A 23,850-nucleotide genomic window follows, 5' to 3' on the forward strand; every position below is an offset into this window, starting at 1 on the left:
ATATTTAAGAACAGCCCATCTCCCTCACAGAGGGACTCTAGGCAATGTACAATAAAATATTAAAAGCATAAAAACAGCATAACATTTAAAAGAGGCAAGAATGTAAGAAATTAATTAAAAGGCATGGTGAGGGCTTTCAAGGCACTAACCAGCCCAGGGGTGAAATGTAAAATTTGTTACTACCGGTTCTGTGGGCGTAGCTTGGGGGGGTGTAATGTGACTGGGTGGGTGTGGCCAACTTTTTTTTTTAACTTTTCAAAGCATTTTTTCTGCAAATGCAAAAAAATGCTTTGAAAAACCTCTCTGACGATCAGGGAACTCAGCTGGGATCGTCAGAGAGGCTTTTAAAGCATTTTTTTCTGCAACCTCTTCAGCGGAAGAGGTGGTTAAAAAATGCTTTGAAAAGCCTCTGATGATCCCCGCTGTGTTGCCTGATCAGCAGAGGCTTTTCAAAGCATTTCTTTTACCACCTCTTCCGCTGAAGAGGTTGCAGAAAAAAGTGCTTTGAAAAGCCTCTGACGATCCCAGCTGAGCCGTGCGAACATCACAGGCATTTTTTTTACTTTTAAAAGCATTTTTTCGGTGGAAGAAGCTGTAGAAAAAATGCTTTGAAAAGTAAAAAAAAAAGCCTCTGATGATCGTGCGGCTCAGCTGGGCATGGTGGAGGGGGGGGGGCGCAGGGATTTTTGCTACCGGTTCTCCGAACCACCCGCCGCCATCGCTACCGGATCGGGCGATCCGGTCCGAACCGGGAGCATTTCACCCCTGAACCAGCCCCACAGCTGCATGCTCCTCTGTGCGTCCCAACTCTGGTCTCCCGGTTTCCCTACCTGGGGGGGGTCCCCCATCCCAGACACACGAACGCAAACACAGTCGACCTGTGGGCAGTGGTGGGTCCTGTAGTGCTTCAGCTCTTACTCTCAGCACAATGGGGACCCAACCACTAATTCCCCCTCATCCAACTGTGTCCCCCTCTCTGGACTCTCCCAGTAACTAGTGGGGGGGGCACCAGACTCACTACCCCTCTTTTCCTGACTCTCACTTGGGAAAAGAGTGACCACTCATACAACCAACCAGTCCACACATGCAGCAACACCCATCCTTGGGCCTTTGCCAGTCTCTTTTACTCACACGTGCACACACACACACACTCATCCACACTTACTCACATCCTCATCTAGGCTGGCAGGCACTAGCCAGAGGGATGGAAGCCACCACATCTGGGTCCAAAGATGACTCAAAGAATGGGCAGGCTTCAGGACCCCTTTTATTCCCCAAAGTCCTTGCTTTGTTCTGGTAGCTGTTGATCGGACTTGGGGAGGGGTTTCCCATGTGCTCAGGCCCAACTTCTTTTGTCTGATTCAGGTGACATTTTTCTTCGTTTCCTTAACAACTTGGTTCCTTCTTAACTACTTTTCCTAAGGGAACTTTTCCTGGCTTTTGTCCATTCTGCTTACATGCTTGCTTCATCTTTAGGTATGGCATTTTAGGCATAGTCTCACACATGCTATGCCCAAACAAATAAACCTGATTATGGTGTAATGTGATTGTTTGAGTCACTTTATCTGCTTAGACAGTAGTTGGGTCTCCAAGCACACTAAACTACCTACCCCCAAACTCTATTTTATCTTAGTTTGTTATACCAACCCAATCCAGTAGGTATGGAAACAATTTTAATGTGGGGACAATTTGTTGCTATCCTTTTTCTTATACCATCCGTATACCGTGTTTTCCTGAAAATAAGACCCTGTCTTATATTTTTTTGAACCCCAAAATAAGCGTTTGGCCTTATTTTCGGGGGAGGTCTTATTATTTTGGGGCGCATGGAGCAACACGGGGCTCCTCTTGCCGTCTTACCTGATTTCCACCTCTGTCTCCCTAACCCTAACCCGAGGAAATGGCGGGGACCGGCTGCACATGTGCTTAAATATTTTCGGGGAGGGCTTATTTTCGGGGAGGGCTTATTTTAGCACATGTGCTCAAAAGCCCGATTGGGCTTATTATCCGGGGAGGTCTTATTTTGGGGGAAACAGGGTAGTACTTCTATCTCTCATTCTTTCCTTTGTCACAGCCTGGGGGCAGATGGCACAACTAGCAGTCAGGAATCCTTACACAAGTCCATCAAGAAGAAAAGCATCAAATCTTCCATTGGGCGTCTCTTTGGCAAGAAAGAGAAAGGGAGGCTGGGGCAGTTGGGCCGTGAGTCCTCCTCACTTGGTATGCTTTCCCCACGCACAGCCTCAGTTTGATCTTTTTTTTCTCCCACTAGAACAAGCCTCAGTCCTTCCCTGTAAATGTAATTCTGGATCTACAGTTGTGTGAAAAAGAAAGTACATAGAACTCTTTGAGTTCTATGGTTTTACATATTAGGACATAGTAAAAATCATCTGGTCCTTAGCAGTTCTTAAAAGTAGGTAAATACAACCTCAGATGAACAACAACACATGTGTTGTGGTCCGCCGGTGGCCTGCGGAGCTGGCAGCAGAGTCGGACAGTGAGGAGGTTGGGGAGGAACATGGGCCAGTCCTGGAGTCTGGGGAAGGCTCGGACAAGGGCTCTGCATCGGAGGCAGAGAAAGGGCCATCTGGGAGGTACGTGCTGCCTCTGGAGCCTCCAGAGTCGGACCTCAGAGAGGCAGAAGAACAGGGGGAGCCTGTTCCCAGTGCGTGCATGCACAGAGCTGCCAGAAGGCAAGAACAGTTAAAACAAAAGGGACAACTCGGGAGTAGGGCTGGGAGATGATTGGCCCCTCCCATAAGATTTAAAAGAGGAGCAAAGGCGTATGGGACTTTGCAGGAAGCAATGTTGTTAATTCTGTTCAGTTTAAAGTCTGAAGCTCTGTTTGATTCTGGACTCTGTGTGGCTTTGCCAATTAGGTCTTTGGCAGCGTGTCAAGGGAGATAAAAGTGGGTGATTATCAGCCTTATCCCGAAGGACTCTTTACAACTATTTGGGACTCATCTGTGAATGAACAGAATTCACAGCTGTTGGAATAAAAGAGATTTTTGGGACTACTCGTGTGTTTTACTGACTCAGGAAGCCTAGGTCAGAACAACATGACATATTACACTATGTCGTCATTTGTTGTACAAAAAGAAAGCCAAATAGAGAAGCCATGTGCAAAAATTAAGTACACCTTTACTGCTTCCATAGGTATGAAGAGGGTAAGTAGCAGCCAGGTGCTGTTAATCAAGTACCGGTGATCAATTGATCATCAGCAGAATGGCTGAAAAAGAAACAGAATCAAGGTGTTGCAGAATCAAAGTCCAGACCTCAACCTGATTGAAATGCTGTGGTGGGACTTCAAAAGAGCTGTGCGTAAACAAATGCCCAGAAACCTCAATGAACTGAAGCAATGTTGTAAAAAAGAGTGGGCCAAAATTCCTCCACAACGATGTGAGAGACTGATAAAGTCATACAGAAAACAATTACTTCAAGTTATTGGTGCTAAAGGTGGTTCTACAAGCTATTGAATCATAAGGTGTACTTAGATTTTCACACATGACTTCTCCATTTTGGCTTTCTTTTGTAAAATAAATGATGACATGGTGTAATACAGGGGTGTCAAACTCGATCCTGTCATGGGCCGCATTGGGATTTTGTTTGCCCTTGGGGGGCCGGGCTAGGCGTGGCCCGGTCATCACAGCCAAATGGATGGGTGTGGCCGGTCCCAGGATGGCAGAGGCTGGTCCCTCGCTGTGTCTGGGACGGCCCGTGGGCCAACTCCATGGTTATTGTGGGCTGGATCCGGGCCACATGTTTGGCACCCCGGTGTAATATGTCACGTGTTGTTGCACATCTGAGGCTGTATTTACCTACTTTTAAGAACTGCTAAGGACCAGATGATGACCAAAGAGGGTGTACTTTTTCACATGACTGTATATCTCTGTGACCAAGGCCTCTGCTTGGAATTGTAATCCAGCACATCTGGAGCACATCAAGTTCAGGAAGGCTACTCATAATTTGGCTTTTCTGTCTTTTGTCAAACCTCTTGACTTCCTTGAGAATCCTGCCCTCACTCCCATTATCTACATGAACTTTTTTTGCACTGGAATGAACAACATGGATGCTGCCTAAAGATTAATCTCTGCTTTCTCCAGTCTGTGACTTTCACCACATGGAGAAGTAGCTGCATAGAAATTCTCGAAAATTAAGACAGTTAATGGAGGCCATGATGTGTTTCTCTTTCTCCCTGTGTAATTTGCCTATCTTTCTTGACAGCTGGGACACCATCTGATGAGATGTCACCTGTAGACCCCTTGGGCCTTTCCAAACTCTCAGGACCTGTGGACAAGGATCGTAGGAACAAAAAGAAGTAAGAAGGGGATGAAGAGGAGGACTGATAGAGCTTCCATTTATTTGCACCTGCAAGACCAAACCCAGCTTGCCTCATGAAGTCATTGGGTGGTACCTGGAGGAAGCAGTGCTGCACTTTGAGCAGCCCCACCTTTGCTGCTTGCAAAATGGGAATTACTGTCTTTAAAATTATAATACTGAACATTAAAATAGTTGAAATGCAGGCAAAGGAAAATTGAGGATCAGAAGGAAAAGCAATCTTGGGATTTTCAGAAGTTATTTCTTTTCTCCCCAATTCTGTTTCTGTCTTTTCTGTGCCCAGGCATGAGCTGTTGGAAGAAGCTTGTCGACAAGGGTTGCCTTTTGCTGCCTGGGATGGACCTACTGTTGTCTCATGGCTGGAGGTAAGAAAGAGATTGTTTTCCATCACATGGCAGCATTTCATCATGACTAAAGACTACAATGGAACATGGAGCAGTGAACTCTTTCCCAACCCAGCACAGGCAGTGAACATTAAATCCCACCTGTTTGTGGTAGATTAAAGAGTAATATGTGCTCATCCAAGAACCAATAATAATTTCATGGGGAATTCCACCAGGCCCAAATGAGATCCATGGGTTGGGGACTGATTTCCTTCGGAAAAGCATAAGGATAAAATCTACTTAACCTCTCTTCCCATTTACTCTGGCAGCTGTGGGTGGGCATGCCAGCCTGGTATGTGGCTGCTTGCCGTGCTAATGTCAAGAGTGGTGCCATTATGGCCAACCTGTCTGACACAGAAATCCAGCGAGAAATTGGCATCAGTAATCCTTTGCACCGGCTTAAGTTGCGCCTTGCCATTCAGGAGATGGTTTCCTTGACCAGTCCCTCAGCCCCTGCTACTTCACGTACAGTAAGTGATGGGCTCTCTATACACTGCTCTCTGCTGGGCCTTCTCTTGATCAACAGGGAAGCTGACAGCTTTCTGCTTTCTCTACTTGTTAAGATTCACAACTGCCCTCTTCCTCTCTTTTTTTCCCTCTGCTATTCTTGCTAGTCTACTGGAAATGTGTGGATGACGCATGAAGAGATGGAATCTCTCACAGCCACTACAAAGCCAGTAAGTGTTGCTGCAATGGGTGCTGTCCCTCAAATCAACTTCCTTCCTTCTTTGTCTCTATGTTGTGGCTGTTTCCAGAATCTTATATTGCAGTTTCCTGTGTGTGATTCTGTATGTATGCATGATTAGAAGATTAGATGGCACTATCATTGGACCCATCTTGTCAGCAACTTTCCTATCCAAGTTGATGGTTTTCTTCCTGTTGTGATTTGGTAGGAAATTCATGCTTATGGACAACACTGGATGAAAGCATTCTAGTTTCCTTCTACATTTGGAAGGACTACTAATAAATGTTAATCCAACGTGGGCCAGCCTTTTCTGACTAGTGCCCTATGTTGAGCTAATCCAGTGTTTCTCAACCTCAGCAACTTTAAGATGTGTGAACTTCAACTTTATGCTGGCTGGGGAATTCTGGAAGTTGAAGTTCACACATTGAGGTTGAGAAACATTGAGCTAATCTATCTATCTGTGTCCCCATGGGAGTTACATTCAAAACAGCAGTGGGACTATGGGATCTGCATGGTTGCCAAATCTAAAAACTTGCATTGAGTGAAGCAACTTGAAACCAGTTGAAATGATGTACAAAACAGGAATGGCAACATTTATATAGAGAGTAACAGAATAACAGAGTTGGAAGGGACCTTGGAGGTCTTCTAGTCCAACCCCCTGCTCAGGCAGGAAACCCTATACTATGTCAGACAAATGGCTGTCCAGTCTCTTCTTAAAAAACTCCAGTGCTGAAGCACCCACAACTTCTGGAGACAAGCCATTTCACTGATCAATTGTTCTTACTGTCACCCCCTCTTCTTTGTGGCAGGAGTGGAGTAGTCGCTCTTTCCTGAGCTCATGTGATTGGCTCCTTTAATCCTGATTTCCTTGGGGATACTCCAAACTGCTTCTGTTTGGAGACCAGATCTCCAGATGCAGCAAAATGAATAAATGGAGTGGATTATTCTGGTTCACATTGCAGGCGGCCTTTTTATAGGAAAAGAGTAGGAATAAAGACTGTAGCCCAATTCTCTCCCTGTGATGCTAGGTTTCTTAACATTTTTTTTGCATGTGCACAATTGGGCCCATTGGTTAATGGAATAAGATCCAGATTCCCCCATCTCTTGTTATTGCATGTGTACATTTATTTAAGTCCAACTGGAAATTTCTTACCACAATAGGGATGTTTCCACTAGCTTTGAGGTACTGTGATATGCGTTTGTGAATAAAGTACATCTAAACCTTGCCTTAATGGTTCCTTTCTACTTTCTTTTCTGCTTTCCATTTAACCACTATACAGGAGACAAAGGAAATCAGCCGGGAGCAGGTATGGGCAGGATTCATGTGCTGACTCTTTCTTAATTTGCATGAGTTTGTGTGCAATTCCTTTTATAGTAGAGAAGAGGGCTGATGGTAAAAGCACCTGCACTTCATTAAGTGAATGGATAATATAATCAGAATGACATACAGTGTGTACCTAAATCATGGATGTCAAACTTGCAGCGTCACGTTGCTGTCACATGACATTTTGTGATGTTTTTCCCCTTTGTGGAGCTGGGGTGGGCATGACCTGCACATGACACATCTGGCCCCGTGAGCCACCAGTTTGACAGCCCTGACCTAAATGATAAAAAGTGAAGGGAAAATAGTGTATCAGAAACGTTTCTTACAAATTGGTCTTGAATCATTACTGAAATTCATAACAAATTCTGTAGAATTCTCTCTTTAGCTCCAATAGATATTTTATACAGGTAGTCCTCAACTTACAACCACAATTGAGGCCAAAATTTCTCTTAAGTGAGACATTTGTTAAGTGAATTTTGCCCCATTTTACAACCTTTTTTGCCTCAGTTGTTAAGTGAATCACTGCAGTTGATAAGTTAGTAACCCGGTTCTTAAGAAAATCTGGCTTCCCCATTGACTTTGCTTGTCAGAAGGTTGCAAAAGGTGATCACATGATCGTGGGACACAGCAACGGTCATAAATATGAACTATCACTCGGGTGGTTGTTTGCTATACGAAAATACTTACTATTGATGGGGGCAGATGGCAATTGAAGATACTGAACATACTGTTGGAACTAGAATTTGATGTTACCCTAATATGGGTGAAATTAACAATCCAGTTGAAAGACATTACAGAAGATATTATATGGATTACAAGCTTAAAGTCATTTGAGAATTTTATTTATATATGGAAATATTTTTTTAGTGGTGTGGGCAGAAGAACAAAGATATCGAAAATATTATGTATGGTAGACCTGTAGGAAAGTGGGTGGAGATAGGTTAGCTTACTGATTGTTTAGTTTAGGTAAAGGGATTTTATGTTATACTAATATACGTAAAAGATTTGAATTAAGAGATATATGCATAGGGGAGGAGGAAATGGATAGATTATGAGCTGAAATTGCCAAATTAGGATTTGTTATATAATTTTACAGCTGAATGTTGCTTTGGAATGTATAGTATAAGGGGGATATAATAATATTGTTAGAAAGAAAGGGTCAGCATATGGGGGGTGGAGCAAAAAGGATGGTAAAGTATTATATAATCTGTTATTAATTTGGGTTTTATTCTGGAGAAGCCACAGGGGGAGGGGAGGGGGAGGGAGGGTTAGGGAGGAGGGGGGGAAAGGGGGAAAAATCTGTATTTGAAAAACTTTTTCAATAAAAAAAATAATAAAAAAAAATATGAACTATCTGCCAAGCATCTGAATTTTGATCACATGACCATGGGGATGCTGGAAAGGTCATAACTGTGAAAAATGGTCATAAGCAGTGGTGGGATTCAGCTGGTTCGCACTGGTTCAGTAGAACTGGTAGCTAACTGTTTGCGCAGTTCAGTGAACCGGCTGAATAGCGTGCCTCACCACCTATTATAAATCCTATTATAAGCCTCCAAGCAGGATCCTTGGGAACAGGACCTACCTGTTCTCGCCTTGACCCAGGCATCGTTGAAAGGCCTGGGCACAGCTGGCCTCTCCTCGCCACACCCAGCCACACCTCGCTCCTCCCCTCCCAGCCACTCCTCCCCTTGCTGCACCCAGACCTTCCGACAACACCCTGGGCCAACGCCAGCCACCCACTCACCCAGCTGCCCAGACCATCTGCTCACCCGGCCACCCAGCTGCACCCGGCTGTGCTCAGGCCTTCCAATGATGCCCTGGGCCTAGGCCAGCACAGAGCCCATGGCGCAGCCCCCGGGACCCTGGGACCAGCAGCACTTGCCTTGGCACATCATGCCTGCTTCTAAAGGGAAGAGGGAGAAAAGGACAGAGGAAATTAGGCCCCACAGAGGATCCTTAGCCACCTCCACAGTGCTCCTGCACAGCGCTGAGCTGACTTACTGAGGTGCTTCAGTGTGGGGGCTGCTGGAGGAGGTGCCCACAAACTCCAGTCACAGCATCCCACTGGGGGAGGTGTGGGCAGCCCCTGTGAACCAGTACCTGATGCTTGAACTGCTGGAGATCCTGAGAGCGGGTGGCCTCTATGAGCTGCGGCTCGCCTTTCAGGGGAAGATTCAGCCGGGGTCGGACTACTCTGGGCTCTTCCTGAACACCTACGAGGACGAAGGTGAGATCAGGTAGGTCCTGTTCCCAAGGATCCTGCTTGGAGGCTTTTTTTTAAATATTATTTTTTATTATACAATTTTCTTTGTTATATATAAATTTTCTATATCCACAATGGCAGTGTACTGACTCTTTTAAATACAAATAATAACTCTTATACATACAGTAGCTATCACTATTATTCTCAAAATCTATTCATCATATTCTTCACATATCCTTATTAAACATTTTCCATTATTTAATTAAATGCTCTATTTGGTTTTATCTATAATTAGTTAATAATATCAAGAATTATAAAGAATTATAAACAAAGCCAAGGCATTTTATGCTGAATACTTTAGAGAGAAAGAAGTGGAGACAAGAAGGGAAGAGTCATTAATTGAACTTCAAGAGGAATGCTTAGCAATGGTTGAAAAGGAAGAAGGCGCAGTAGGGGGCATCGTAGAATATAAAGAACAACGTGAACCGAGATCTACTAGAGCAATAAATCCTTCATATAAAATATGAATATGGAAGAGAAAAAATTGATTACAATGAACATAAATGGACTTAATTTAGCTATCAAAAGAAGAAAGGTATTTCACAAATTAGAGAAATTAAAGTTGGATATAATTTGTTTATAAGTGCATATTAAAAAACAACATGAACAAATGATGGTACAGCCAAAATTAGGGAAATTATTTACTTCATTGCCGCAATGTAAGAAAAGAGGAGTCGTCGTATACATTAGAAATACAATACCAGCGGAGAAAATCCATACAGATGATGAGGGAAGAATTTTAATGGTGGAAATAATAGATAACAACAGGAAAATACTTTTAATAGCAATATATGCTCCAAACGACAATCAAGAAGATCTTTATAGAAAATTATATATGAAAATAATTGAATTGGACTATGATAATATTTGCATGATGGGTGACTTCAACAGTATAGTAGACGAGAAAATGGACTATAATACACAGAAGACAATAAAGCAAAATAGAAAGATTCTTCCAAAAACTTTCTTTAAAATGATAGAGGAAACAAATTTAAAAGATGCATGGAGAGAAAGAAATGCAAAAAATAGACAATATACTTTTTATTCCAACAGGCATTCATCATGGTCTAGAATAGATATGATATGGATGACAATGGAATTGTCTTCTAATATAGAAGAAATTGATATAGAAGCAAATACCTGGGCAGACCATAATCCAATGACAGTGAGATGGAAAGGACAAAGGAGAAGGTCTAGATGGACTCTAAATAATACAGTATTAAAAGAAAAGGATTTTGTACAGAAAATGGAGAAAGAATTGGCTTTCTTTTTTAAAGAAAATAGAAAAGAGGACACATCAATGCAAAAACTTTGGGACACAATGAAAGCTTATGCCAGAGGTCTGATAATTGACTATACAAGGAAAAGAAATATTAAGAAAAGGCAAATTTATAAAACATTAGAGGATGACTATAAGAAATTTGAAAAAGAACTACAGAAATTCCCACAAAAAAAGGAAATTAAAATAAAAATGGACACAATTAAACATAAAATGGGATTAATAAAAAAAGAAGACTTAGCACAAAAAATCAGAAGTGCTAAACAGAATTATTTTGAAGATGCTAATAAACCAGGTAGATGGTTAGCATATAAACTGAAAAAAGAGAGAGAATCAAGGAAAATAACACAGCTAGTGGATGACCAAGGACAAATTAGATTTGGGAATAAAGAGAAGAAAAATATCATAAAGATTACTATAAAAAACTATATGAACAAGAGAATATAGAGGAGGAAAGTGTTAAACAATATCTGCAGAAGGCGAATCTACCCCAGATTTCTAAAGACACTGAAATGATGCTAGAAGGAAACATAATGATGATGGAATTAACTGAAGCACTTAAAAAACAAAAGAATGGGAAGGCACCAGGCCCAGATGGACTGCCAGCAGAATACTATAAGACTTTACAGGAATTGTTGAATCTTCCATTGCTAGAAGTTGTGAATGAAGTAATGTCAAAGATGGAAATACCCAAGTCATGGTCAGAAGCATATATCACACTTGTCCCAAAGGAGGATACTGACCCACAACAAATCAAGAATTATAGGCCTATATCCCTGCTAAATTCAGACTATAAAATCTTCGCTTCAATACTGGCAGAAAGACTCAAAAGATATTTAAATAATTTTATACACTCTGATCAAAATGGGTTTCTGCCAAAAAAACAGATTAGAGACAATTTGAGGATAATTCTGGACACTTTGGAATACTATGAGGCACATCCAGAGAAGCAAATGGCTTTGATATTTTTAGACGCACAGAAAGCCTTTGACAATGTGAATTGGCGATTTATGTTATTACAGCTGAAACAGATGGGCTTTGGGAGAAAATTTATTCAAGCCATAGAAGCCATATATAATAAACAAACAGCAAAAGTAATGATAAATGGAGAATTGACTGAGTCTATTGAAACACAAAAAGGTACGAGACAAGGTTGTCCACTGTCACCTCTGTTGTTCATGTTAACACTAGAAGTACTAAACAGAAATATTCGAGACGAAAAAGACATAAAAGGAATGAAAATTCAAAAGGAAGAATACAAACTGCAAGCATTCGCAGATGACCTGGTGTTTATTCTTGAAGATCCATTTGAATCAATAAGTATATTGATAGACAAGATAGGAGAATTTGGAAAGGTAGCAGGTTTGAAAATAAATAAAGATAAAACGAAGATTTTGACAAAAAATATGTTAAAAAAACAAAAAGAAGAATTGGCGGAAGTATCCAAGATGCAGGTCACAAACAAGGTTAAGTATTTGGGGATATATCTGACAGCAAGATGCAGTACACTCAAGGAGAATAACTATAATAAACTCAAACAACAGATAGTGACAGATTTGGCTAAATGGGAGAATTTACAATTATAATTGAAAGGGAGGATATCAACTATTAAGATGAATATACTGCCTAGAATTTTATATTTGTTCCAGACAATTCCAATTAGGTTGGGAAAAGATTATTTTGAAGATTTGAACAAAATAGTGTTAAAATAGCAGGGTAAAAAGGCGTAAAAATGGCAGGGTAAAAAGGCGAGGATAAAATCAAAACTGTTGCAAGATGCTAGAATAAGAGGAGGTTTTGGTTTGCCTGATTGGGAATTATATTACCAAGCAACAAATTTGATGTGGATTAAAGAATGGATAATGTTAAGAAATACTAGATTGTTGACTTTAGAAGGACATGACTTGTTGTTGGGCTGGCACGCTTTTCTATGGTACAAGGGCACAAAAACACAGGGGTATTTTAGAAGACATTATATATGAGAGTCTTTGCTATTAAATTGGGAGAAGATTAAAAGACAACATTATTTAAAAATTCCAGTCTGGTTATCTACATTGAAGCATTCTCATATTCAATAACATTTAGAAAGGAACAAATGGTTAGATATAGTGAATTATTGAATGAAAAGGGTGAACTTAAATCGAAGCAAGAATTAGAAGAACGGGATATAAAGATGAATTGGTTTTCTTATATGCAAATACATTCTAGATATGATAGAGATTGTAAGACAGAAGGTTTTTATAATAACTTGACTAATTTAGATAAAATTCTAACAGGTACCGATGACAATGTAATTAAAAAATTGTATGGATATTTACTAGAGGTTAAACTGGAAGAAGAACAAGTTAAAGAAACAATGATTGCTTGGGCATGGAATTTTGGACATGGAATTGACTTATAGAAATGGCAAAAAATGTGGTCACAAAATTATAAAATGACAATGTCAACTGCATATAAAGAAAATTTGTATAAGATGTTTTACAGGTGGCATCTACCCCCGACAAGAATAGCCAGAATGTTCAAGAATAAATCTGAAAAGTGTTGGAAATGTCATCAGATACCGGGCTCATACTACCATATGTGGTGGACGTGTGTAGAAGCCAAAAGATACTGGACTAAAATCCACACATGGTTGGAAAAAATGACAAAAAAACATATAGACTTTAAACCAGATATTTTTTTATTAGGGATTGTACCAGAAACATACAATAGAGAATTGAGATATTTGATTGTGAATGTATTAACAGCAGCTAGAATTGTGTTTGCTAAAAACTGGAAAAATGAGAAAATACCAACGCAAAATGAAGTTATTAAGAAAATTATGGAATGTACTGAAATGAGCAAATTGACATTTGAAATTAGGGAACAAGAAGATAAACAATATTATAAGATATGGGATTTATTTTATCAATGGCTAGATAATAAAACATGGAAATGAAATAGGGATGAGACCATTATAATATAAGAATGGTAGAAATATAATACAAAGTTGTATGACTATTGATAACCTAGGATGAAGAAATGAATGTTATAATATAAATATTTGAAAATAATTTTTATGAAAAGAGGGGGAAGCCATAGTTAAATGATTAATGAGGATTATATTACAAAGATACTTATTAGACTGGTAATATGAGAAATTAGATAATTAGTAAGTAATGAATATGTTGAGGAAGCATAAAAGACTTGTAACCGACCGACTCACTGTTTGCAATTGTATGGATGATGGATTTATGTTTTATGTTTTGTTTTAAAAAATAAAAAATTCATATAAAAAAAAAGAATTATAAACATCATATAACCATCACATTTGTAACCATTATCATCCAAGTCTATTAATCATAATGTTTCATTATTCAATATTATTTAATTGCAAATTTACTTCATTTTTATTTACATATCCTCCTTGATTCTAAATTTCTAACTTTTGCTTCTATTTTCTAACCATTGATAAAATAATTCCCAAGTTAAAAAATATTCTGTTTCCTCCTTATCCTTAATTTTCAATGTTAATCTATCCATTTCAGCACATTCTAGTATTTTCTTTATTACATTTTCCTCTATAGGTATATTTTCATTTTCCCAGTTTTCTGCATTCACAATTCTCACTACTGTTACCACATGTAAAATTAAATATATATTTCTTTTATTATATTTCTCCAGTAGGATACCCAACAAGAACATCTCTGGTTTTAGTTCTATTTGTTGTTTTGTCATTTCTTCTAGCCACATTTTTATTTTTAACCAATATTTTTTTGCCATAGGACAAGTCCACCACATATGATAGTAAGAACCTGGTATCTGTTTGCATTTCCAGCATCTGGGATTTTTTTTTTTTTTTTTTTGTATAATAGTTCCATCTTCCATTAAACAATGTGTCAACTGGGTACATGTATCTTTGTGCAATAATAATAAAAATTTACAACAGTATTCATTACATTAATATTACTTCTCTAATTTTACAATACTAATATTGAACATTATAAACATATTCACTTCTCCCTCTTGACATATCTTCTAATAGGATTATAATAATAATATTAAACATAATAATCCTAATAGTCATAAAAATAATAATAATAATAGTGTTTACATCTCTCTCTTAACATATTTTCTATATTTTGCTGATTTTCTTCTTTTGTTTCCCTATTTTTAACTTCCATTTTTATTCTCTAACCATCAATAAAATAGTTCCCATGCCATATAATATTCAGTTTGTTCTTTCTCCTTAATTTCAAGTGTTAATCTATTCATTTCTGCACATTCTAATATTTTCCTGATCACGTTCTCAACAGTAGGTATCTCTTCACTTTTCCAGTTTTGTGCAAATACTGTGTTTCCCTGTAAATAAGACCCTGTCTTACATTTTTTTGAACCCTGAACTAAGCACTTGGCCTTATTGCCATGAGCTCAAAAGCCCGATTGGGCTTATTATCAGGGGATGTCTTATTTTGGGGGAAACAGGGTACAATTCTAGCTGCAGTTAATAATTAGATATTAGATGAATAATTAGATATGCATTCCCCTTACTATAGGTTTCAGGTAAAATCCCCAACAAAAATATTTCTGGTTTTAAATCAATGTGTTGTTTTATAATCTTTTCCAGCCACGTATGTATTTTTGTCCAGTATCTTTTTGCTTCTACGCATGTCCACCACATATGATAATAAGACCCAGGTATCTGGTGGCACTTCCAACATTTAGCTAACTTATCTTTAAACATCTTTGCCAACCTTGCCGGCGCAAAGTGCCATCTATAAAATATCTTATAAAAATTTTCTTTATATGCAGTTGACATTGTTAATTTATAGTTCCTGTCCCACAATTTTTGCCATTTATCTAATTCTATTGTGTAACCAAAGTTTTTTGCCCATGCTATCATTGTCTCCTTCACTTGTTCCTCTTCCAATTTGATGCCCAGTAAATAACTATACATTTTCTTTATCAATCTTTCTTCTGTCCCTGTTAATAATAGTAATAGTGACAGGTCAAAGTAGTTGTGATAAAGATAACTCAAATAAGCAGGGGATCGTGGTCCGAGATGAAGAACTTACTTTGGAAAGGGGAAAGTGTGAATCAGGTATTACACATCAGTCACACAAGAAGAGCAAGGTATCGAAAAAGAGAAGCCACCTTCTGGTTGGTGATTTAATTGTAAGGGATGTAAATTTAGGAAAGGATATGGAGGCTTTGAAAGAGGTCAGGTGTCTGCCAGGTGCTACTGCCAGCAGAGACAAGAGGCGTATTCTTAAAATAGTCAAGAATGCCAGTAAGGACTATGATGTTGAGGCTATTATACATCTTGGCACAAATGATCTGCCCCCAAAAGATGTACTTTCTGTGCAGAATGATTTCCAGAGCTTGGGGTATGAACTTAGTAGGATAGGTTGTAGGCTTATCTTTTCAGAGGTTTTGCCAGTATATAAGGAACAAAAAGAGAAAGGCCAGCGTGTAGCGGAGTTTAATGTGTGGCTAAAGGAGTGGTGTAAAAGGGAAGGCTTTGGTTTTATTAGTCATGATGTCTACAGCTGGTCCAATGAAAAACTGTACAAAAGAGATGGTTTGCAGCCATCAAAGAAAGGGACTGAGTTACTTGGCATTAAATTCACAGATTTTCTGGATAAACATTTAAACTGAACAGAAGAGAAAGAGAATTAATTGATACAGAACATTTCTGTTCCCAGCAATCTAAAATTAATAGGGTTATCAGTGCATGTAACATAGATGTTTGTGCGAGTAAGATTATCAACCTTGCTGTCAAGCAAAACCAAGCATTTAATAGTGAGTGCCATACCAAGTTCACTAATCAAACAGGTGGCAAGAAAGTAGGGGCAGTCAGGCACAACACAGGTTATGTAGACAGTAAACACAGGGTCAACCAAAATGGACTCAAATGTCTATACACCAATGCACAGAGTATAAGGAATAAACAGGGTGAATTAGAAATTCAAGTAAATGAGGGCAGATATGATATTGTTGCCATTACGGAAACTTGGTGGGATGAAACCCACAAATGGAATATACAGCAAGAGGGATTTAAATTATTTAAAAGAAATAGACCAAATAAAAGAGGAGGTGGAGTTGCACTATATATAAGAAATAACTACATCTCTACAGAAATAGAGCACAATGATGAAAATTATGTTGAATGCATTTGGGTCAATATCAAAGGGGGGGAAATGACATTGCCATAGGTCTATACTATAGCCACAAAAAACAGATCAGGAACACAAGTTAAAATAGGGAAGAAAATGGTAAGTGAACACCTGTCTACCCCTAGACGAGTTCAAATCACCAGGACCGGATGGATTACACCCCAAGGTTTTGAAGGAACTGGCAGACGAGATCTCAGAACCCCTGAATTATATCTTTCAAAGATCCTGGAGCACAGGGGAACTGTCAGAGGACTGGAAAAGAGCTGATGTAGTTCCCATCTTCAAAAAAGGAAAAAAAACTGATCCAGGAAACTACAGACCTATCAGCCTGACCTCAATACCAGGGAAAATTCTGGAAAAGATGATCAAGCAACAAATCACCGAACACCTAGAAGCAAACCAAGTAATAACCAAAAGCCAACATGGGTTTGTCAAAAACAGATCATGCCAGACTAATCTTATTGCATTCTTTGACAAAGTGACAAAAGGACGCTCAGTTGTGGATGCATCTGGTGGTGAAAGGGAAGTCCGATGCTGTAAAGATCTGTTCTCCATAGGAACCTGGAATGTAAGATTCATGAATCAAGGCAAGCTGGACTTAGTCAAACAAGAGATAACAAGACTGAATATCGACATCTTAGGAATCAGCAAACTAAAATGGACAGGAATGGGTGAATTTAATTCAGATGACCATTGGGTATACTACTGCGGGCAAGAATCCCTCAGAAGAAATGGAGTAGCCTTCATAGACAATAAAACAGTAGGAAAAGCAATACTTGGGTACAATCCCCAAAATGACAGAATTATCTCAGTTCGAATCCAAGGCAAACCATTCAATATCACAGTAGTCCAAGTCTATGCCCCAACCACTGGTGCTGAAGAGGATGAAATTGACCAGTTCTATGAAGCCCTACAGCACCTTATAGAATTAAAATGATAAAAATGATGTCCTTATCATCATGATGTCACATATAAATGCCTGACCACATGCCCATGCCAGGGGGCAGGGAGCTGCTGAGGTTAACTCCCAGGGACCACCCTTACCCATTGACCCCTCCTTACCTTAGCTCCGCCCCACAGGTACTTAAGGTCCAGCCATGCGGTCCAGATGCAGTTCCAGCCAAACACCTGTAAGAGAGAGACATGCTATAAATAAAGATCCTTGATTAAGTGATTACCTTGTGTGATGGAGTTATTGGGCCTGATCCTTGAACACCTTTAACAAAATGGTAGCAGAGGATGGTTAATTAGCCCAAACTACTCCAGGATATGCCAAGGAACTCCAAGCCAACAGAAACAACAAGCAGAGTGAATACCAGGGCATTCACGAAGAAGATGGCAGAGCAGCTACTGTCGGCGGGAACCATGCTGAGAGAGATGCCGGAGGCGAGCGACCAGTTTTCCAGCCCAGGCACCCCAACCAGAGCTAATGAGGAAGAAAACAAATCCGAAACTGCAACATGCAAGGAGAACGACCTCAGAAGAAAACTTCTCAATCTAATAGACTCGGCCCCGACCAACATGGACCTCATTGCGGAACTCCGGAGCCTAGTTGAGGACTGTGGAGCAGCGACTGAGGAAGATGAGGCCGAGCCAGACCACGCAACCGAAGATGCGGTAAGGAACGATTGCCCCTGCCAGGGATCCACCGAAAAGGCTGAAAACGAATTCGCACCCTTTTCACGGTGGCCATCTTGGACGGTGACATCACCAAAGATGGCCGACCAATGACCAATAGATCCCCGGGATTCAAATCTCATGGCGGGAATCAGGGCCTACACTGAAGCGACCACCCAGAACTATGGCGGCGACTGGGACGACCCTAAACCAAAACCCAGGAGCTCGCCTACCGAGCTCGAGATCGATGAAGCCATAAAGCTGCTGACCGCGGCCTTCGGGGACAAAATAAAGCTACCGGGCACATACTCCGACATCCCGGAGAGGCCCAAAGAGACCACCGACCCAAGAGGGACCGACATCGACGCCCACCTGGGGAGAGCGACCATCGCGACATGGGCGCAGCGCCAACCACGACCCACTGAGGACCTCTCCATGCCCGCACCGAGACCAGTGCCAGAATGCCAGGGACAATGGGACTACTCACCAAACCGACGACCAGAACCGAGGCTCCCAGAACCATCGACGGGTGTAGGATTCGGCCTGACCCCAGGACACAGCCTCCATGCCAGGCCGGGCCATCTGCACCAACACGCGGCCTCCGCAGGACTTCCGACCTTCCCAGCCGACCCGCAAGGCTTCCCGGCGATCCAGACGATGATCCGAGGACCCTTCGACCACGCGAGGCCACCCAAGGACGAGCCGAAGGCCCATCCGGACGAATGGGGCCTTCACCCGGGAGCTGCAGGAACAAGCTCCTTCCTCCACGGCTGATGGAGAAGAATGGATCCCGAGCATGCGCAGAATCCACCTGTGAAAAAAAAAGAGAGGACCATAGAAGCAAGTCATTACAGACTCGCAACAATCATCCCCCTGCCATATTGCGAGTTCCCTTATGCGCAAAACCATGGACAGCGACATCCTGTAAGTAATTTAACTTACAATTCAGGGACATTGCCAACTGACTTTCCAAGACTGAGATTAGATGGGACTAATTTCTTGGAGTGGAACCAGCAACTCCAAGTCATCCTCCTAAAGGAAAATTTGTTGTTCCTGGTTACTGATCCCCCTGAAAAACCATGGACTTTTGATTTAGACTGTATGCACCATAAGGCGTACTACATATTAATTGCCAGTATTTCCCCCAGTATTTACCCCAGCATTAGCCATCATTTAACAGTTTCAGAATTGATACACAAAATGCACAGCTTATTCTACAGCAAGAGCGTAGCGACTACCACTAGAATTTCCAGGGAGTTCCACTCAGTCAGGCTCAAGGCAGGGGCCTCCATGAGCGAACACCTATTAACGCTAAATGCCACTAGGGCTGAACTAACACAGAGGGGGGGGAATTATAAGCGAAGGAAGCATGATCAGCATCATCATCAATTCACTGGACCCCAGCTGGGACAATTTCATTACCCAATTAGATAGCCTCAGCCTAGAAAGACTTACATTAGAAACATTGACCAACAAACTCATTGCTGAGGATAACCTAAGGAAGGACCGTTCACTATGCCGCAGGGAACAGAGACCAGTAAAAAGAGTAGAATTCCAAAGCAGGGGCCACAACATGGCCGAGTGCTTCCTGTGCGGTTCTAGGAACCACTATAAGAGGAATTGTCCCAGAAATATGAGGGATAGGGATCGACCCCATCGTAGGGACAGGCCAGAACATAAAGCAAGGTTTTCAGACAGACATTCACCCGACAGCAGACACAGGCGTAGGGATTCCCCCAACCCCAGAGATAGAAGGGGACACCGGGATAGTTCCAGAGAGAGCCAAACTGGGTCACTGTATGGACTGGGGGACCAGGAACACTTCATTGGCCAAGGCAAGAAAGAGGGCACATGGCTGTTAGATTCAGGGGCCACCAATCATACCACCTACTATCAGAAATCACTCACATCATTCACCAAGGAGAGCTTCATAATCAAAGTGGCAAACCAAAATAATGTTCAGGTAACCGGAAAGGGGAACACGTACATACCAGGAATAGGAGTAATAGAGGGGGTACTACTCGTACCAAATATACCATATAACATACTTGCCACTTTGAAGCTAAGCAGGGACAACAATGTTGAGGTTACATTCAAGAAAGGAGAAGTACACATAACCAGGGGAGGCAAAAGCATAGGAAGAACCGTAGTTAGGGGAGGCCTGCCATATTTCCATCCAGATAGCGACACCCACCCAAGGGTGAACGCCAATCTCAAGGCCAAGCCAGATACTACAGCCAGCGGAGACAAAGAGGGCAACAGTAAGGAAGTAGAGGGGGTTAGCCACAAACACACACCTGATGACCCGAGCGGTCATGAGTCACCTGATAGGAGGAAACCATTGATAGGGAAACCAGTCCATGATAACTGCGCACACCTATTGCATAGGAAGTTGGGGCATATTAGCTTTCCAGTTATACAGAAAATGATTAACTGTTCCGAAGGCATAAAATTAAAAAACTGTGAGAACTATCTCGAGTGCTCTGTGTGCAAATGTTCAAAACTCAAGACAAAACCCAGGCCCAAAAAATCAGTACGCACCACCGATTCCATCTTTCAACTCGTACATATGGACCTAGTGGGACCACTAAGGCCATCCATTAAATACAAGAAGAGATTTTTCCTGACCATCGTTGACGACTTCAGTCGTTATGGGTTTGTGTACACACTAAAACATAAAAATGAGGTGTACCAAAAATTCAAAGAATTTTATGTGAGAGTAGAGACACAACACAACACTAGGATCAAACAGATAATGACAGACCGGGGGTCTGAATTTCTGTCAAGGGATTTCTCACACTGGTTAAAAACACACGGGGTATTACACTACACGTCTTCACCGTTCTCCGCCTTCCAGAATGGCGTCGTAGAATGAAAAAACGGAACACTGCAGACCATGATGAGGTGCGCCTTAGAGGATGCGGGGCTAGGGCAACATTTTTGGTCAGAAGCACTCATATACTCAAATTACACCCTAAACAGGCTATGGTCCAGCGTACTAGACAAAACTCCATACGAACTAATGTACAAGAGAAAGCCACAGGTAGCACACCTACACGTAATCGGGGTTACAGCTGATGTACACATCCCCAGACAACTATTACGCAAGGGAGACAAAGTATCTAGGAGATTAAGGTTCATGGGGTATGAACTGGGAACCAAGGGATTCAGATTTATTTATTTTATTTTTCAAACTTCTATACCGCCCTTCTCCTTTCAGACTCAGGGCGGTGAACAGCCAAGATAAAAAACATTTATACATAAAGTTAAAAATAAATTTAAAATAATTAAATAAATTTGGCCCGTAATTTAAAACTTATCAATTTAAAATCCGTATCAAATTTTAAAACCAACCTTAAAATCAGGACAGTCCGGCTAACTGAAAAAAATAGGTTTTTAGGGCCTGACGAAAAGTCCGGAGGTTGGAGATCACTCGTATGTCTGGGGGTAGATTGTTCCAAAGGGTAGGTGCCACCACAGAGAAGGCTCTCCCCCTGGGGGTCGCCAGCCGACATTGTCTGGCCGACGGCACCCTGAGGAGGCCCTCTCTGTGGGAGCGAACTGGCCGGTGGGAGGCAATTGGTGGCAGAAGGCGGTCCCGTAAGTACCCCGGCCCTAAGCCATGGAGTGCTTTAAAGGTGATCACCAACACCTTGAAGCGCACCCGGAAGTCCACCAGAAGCCAATGCAGCTCGCGCAGGAGAGGAGTCACATGGGAGTGCCCCGTCGCTCCCATAATCCCCCGCGCGGCCGCATTCTGCACCAGTTGGAGCCTCCGGGTGTACCCCAAGGGGAGCCCCATGTAGAGAGCGTTACAATAGTCCAGACGAGAAGTGACGAGTGCTTGAGTGACCGTGCGTAGAGAGTCCCGATCCAGAAAGGGGTGCAACTGGCGTATCAGGCGAACCTGATAGAAAGCCCCCCTGGCCACGGCCGTCATATGCTCTTCTAAAGACAGCCGTGCGTCCAGGAGGACACCCAAGTTGTGGGCCCTTTCCGTGGGGGCCAATGATTCGCCCCCAATAACCAGCGATGGCATCAGCTGGCTATACCGGGACGCCGGCAGCCACAGCCACTCGGTCTTGGAAGGGTTGAGTCAAAGCCTGTTTCTCCCCATCCAGACCCGCACGGCCTCCAGACACTGGGACATCACTTCCAAGGCATCGTTGGGATGGTCTGGGGTGGAGATGTACAGCTGAGTATCATCAGCGTACTGATGGAACTCCACCCCAAAACCACGGATGATCTCACCCAGCGGCTTCACATAAATGTTGAACAGAAGGGGCGAGAGGACCGACCCTTGTAGCACCCCACAAACAAGGCGCCTTGGGGTCGACCGCTGCCCCCCTGCCAACACAGATTGCGACCGGTTGGAGAGATAGGAGGAAAACCACCGCAAAACGGTGCCCCCCACTCTCAGTCCCTCCAGCCGGCACAACATGATACCATGGTCGATGGTATCAAAAGCCGCTGAGAGATCTAACAGGACCAGGATAGAGGAATAACCCCTATCCCGAGCCCTCCAGAGATCATCCACCAACGCGACCAATGCCGTTTCCGTGCTGTACCCAGGTCTGAAGCCAGACTGGAGTGGATCCAAATAGACAGCTTCATCCAGGTACTGGGGAAGCTGTCGCGCCACCACACTCTCAACAACCTTCGCAATAAAATGAAGGTTGGAGACTGGACGATAGTTAGCCAAAACAGCCGGATCCAGGGATGGCTTCTTGAGGAGAGGCCTCACCACCGCCTCTTTCAAGGTGGCCGGCAGGACACCCTCACTCAAAGAAGCGTTGATAATCCCCTGGAGCCAGCCTCGTGTAACCTCCCGGGAAGCCAGCACCAACCAGGAGGGACACGGGTCCAATAAACATGTGGTCGCGTTCAGCCATCCCAAGATCCTGTCCACGTCCTCGGGAGCCACAGGATCGAACTCCTCCCAGATAACACTCTCAAGGCCTGCCTCAGTCATCTCGTCTGAACTAACCCAGTCAGCGGCCAAGTCTTCCCAAATCTGAGTTATTTTATCATACAGATACTGTACAAAATCCTCAGCTCGGCCCTGCAAGGGGTCATCCCGCGCTCCCAGATGGAGAAGGGAGCGGGTCACCCTGAACAGGGCGGCTGGGCGGTTATCTGATGACGCGATAAGAGCGGCAAAATAGCTAGATTTCGCCGCTTTTATCGCCACTAGGTAGGTCTTAATATGAGACCTTACCAGTGTCAAGTCAGATTCGGAACGGCTGGCCCTCCAACCGCTCTCTAGGCGTCTTTTCTGGCACTTCATCTCTCTCAGCTCTTCGGAGAACCAAGGAGCTAAGTGAGTTCATTGCCGGGTCAGAGGCCACAAAGGCACAACCCGGTCCAAAGCCCCGGCAGCCGCGCTATCCCAGGCGGCCACCAGGTCTTCAGCCGAGTCATGAGCTAGAGTCTCAGGAAATGGCCCAAGCTCCATCTGGAACCTATCAGGATCCATCAGGCGCCTGGGGCGGAACCACCTGGTCGGCTCCGCCTCCCTGTGACGGGGTGCAGCGGTCAGAAAGTCAAGTCGAAGGAGCGAGTGGTCAGACCATGACAAGGGTTCAATATCTATATCCCCTGTATCAAGGCCACTCAACCACTGACCAGAGATAAAAACTAAGCCAGAGTGTGTCCCCCCATGTGAGTAGGGCCGTGAATTACTTGGGTCAGGTCCATGGCTGTCATGGAAGCCATGAACTCCCGAGCTACCTCAGATGTTTCACCGATAGATGGCAGGTTGAAATCCCCCATGACCACAAGTCTGGGGGTATCAGCCGCCACCTCGGCT

General features: G+C 42.6%; 1 protein-coding gene across 1 annotated transcript in view; it reads left to right on the forward strand.

Moving 5' to 3' along the window:
* The window catches only part of PPFIA3 (PTPRF interacting protein alpha 3), a 404,830-nt gene that overhangs the window by 250,024 nt on the left and 130,956 nt on the right, over positions 1 to 23,850 (forward strand). Inside the window, exons 20-25 of the mRNA XM_070944575.1 lie at positions 2,072 to 2,217; positions 4,222 to 4,315; positions 4,619 to 4,700; positions 4,988 to 5,188; positions 5,333 to 5,395; positions 6,684 to 6,710. Coding sequence (XP_070800676.1) covers positions 2,072 to 2,217; positions 4,222 to 4,315; positions 4,619 to 4,700; positions 4,988 to 5,188; positions 5,333 to 5,395; positions 6,684 to 6,710 — 613 coding nt within the window. The remainder of the gene's footprint in view (positions 1 to 2,071; positions 2,218 to 4,221; positions 4,316 to 4,618; positions 4,701 to 4,987; positions 5,189 to 5,332; positions 5,396 to 6,683; positions 6,711 to 23,850) is intronic.

Source organism: Pituophis catenifer, unplaced genomic scaffold (assembly GCF_029215685.1).
Source record: "Pituophis catenifer annectens isolate HBS135680 unplaced genomic scaffold, rPitCat1.0.hap2 SCAF_5, whole genome shotgun sequence".
NCBI lineage: Eukaryota > Metazoa > Chordata > Lepidosauria > Squamata > Colubridae > Pituophis > Pituophis catenifer.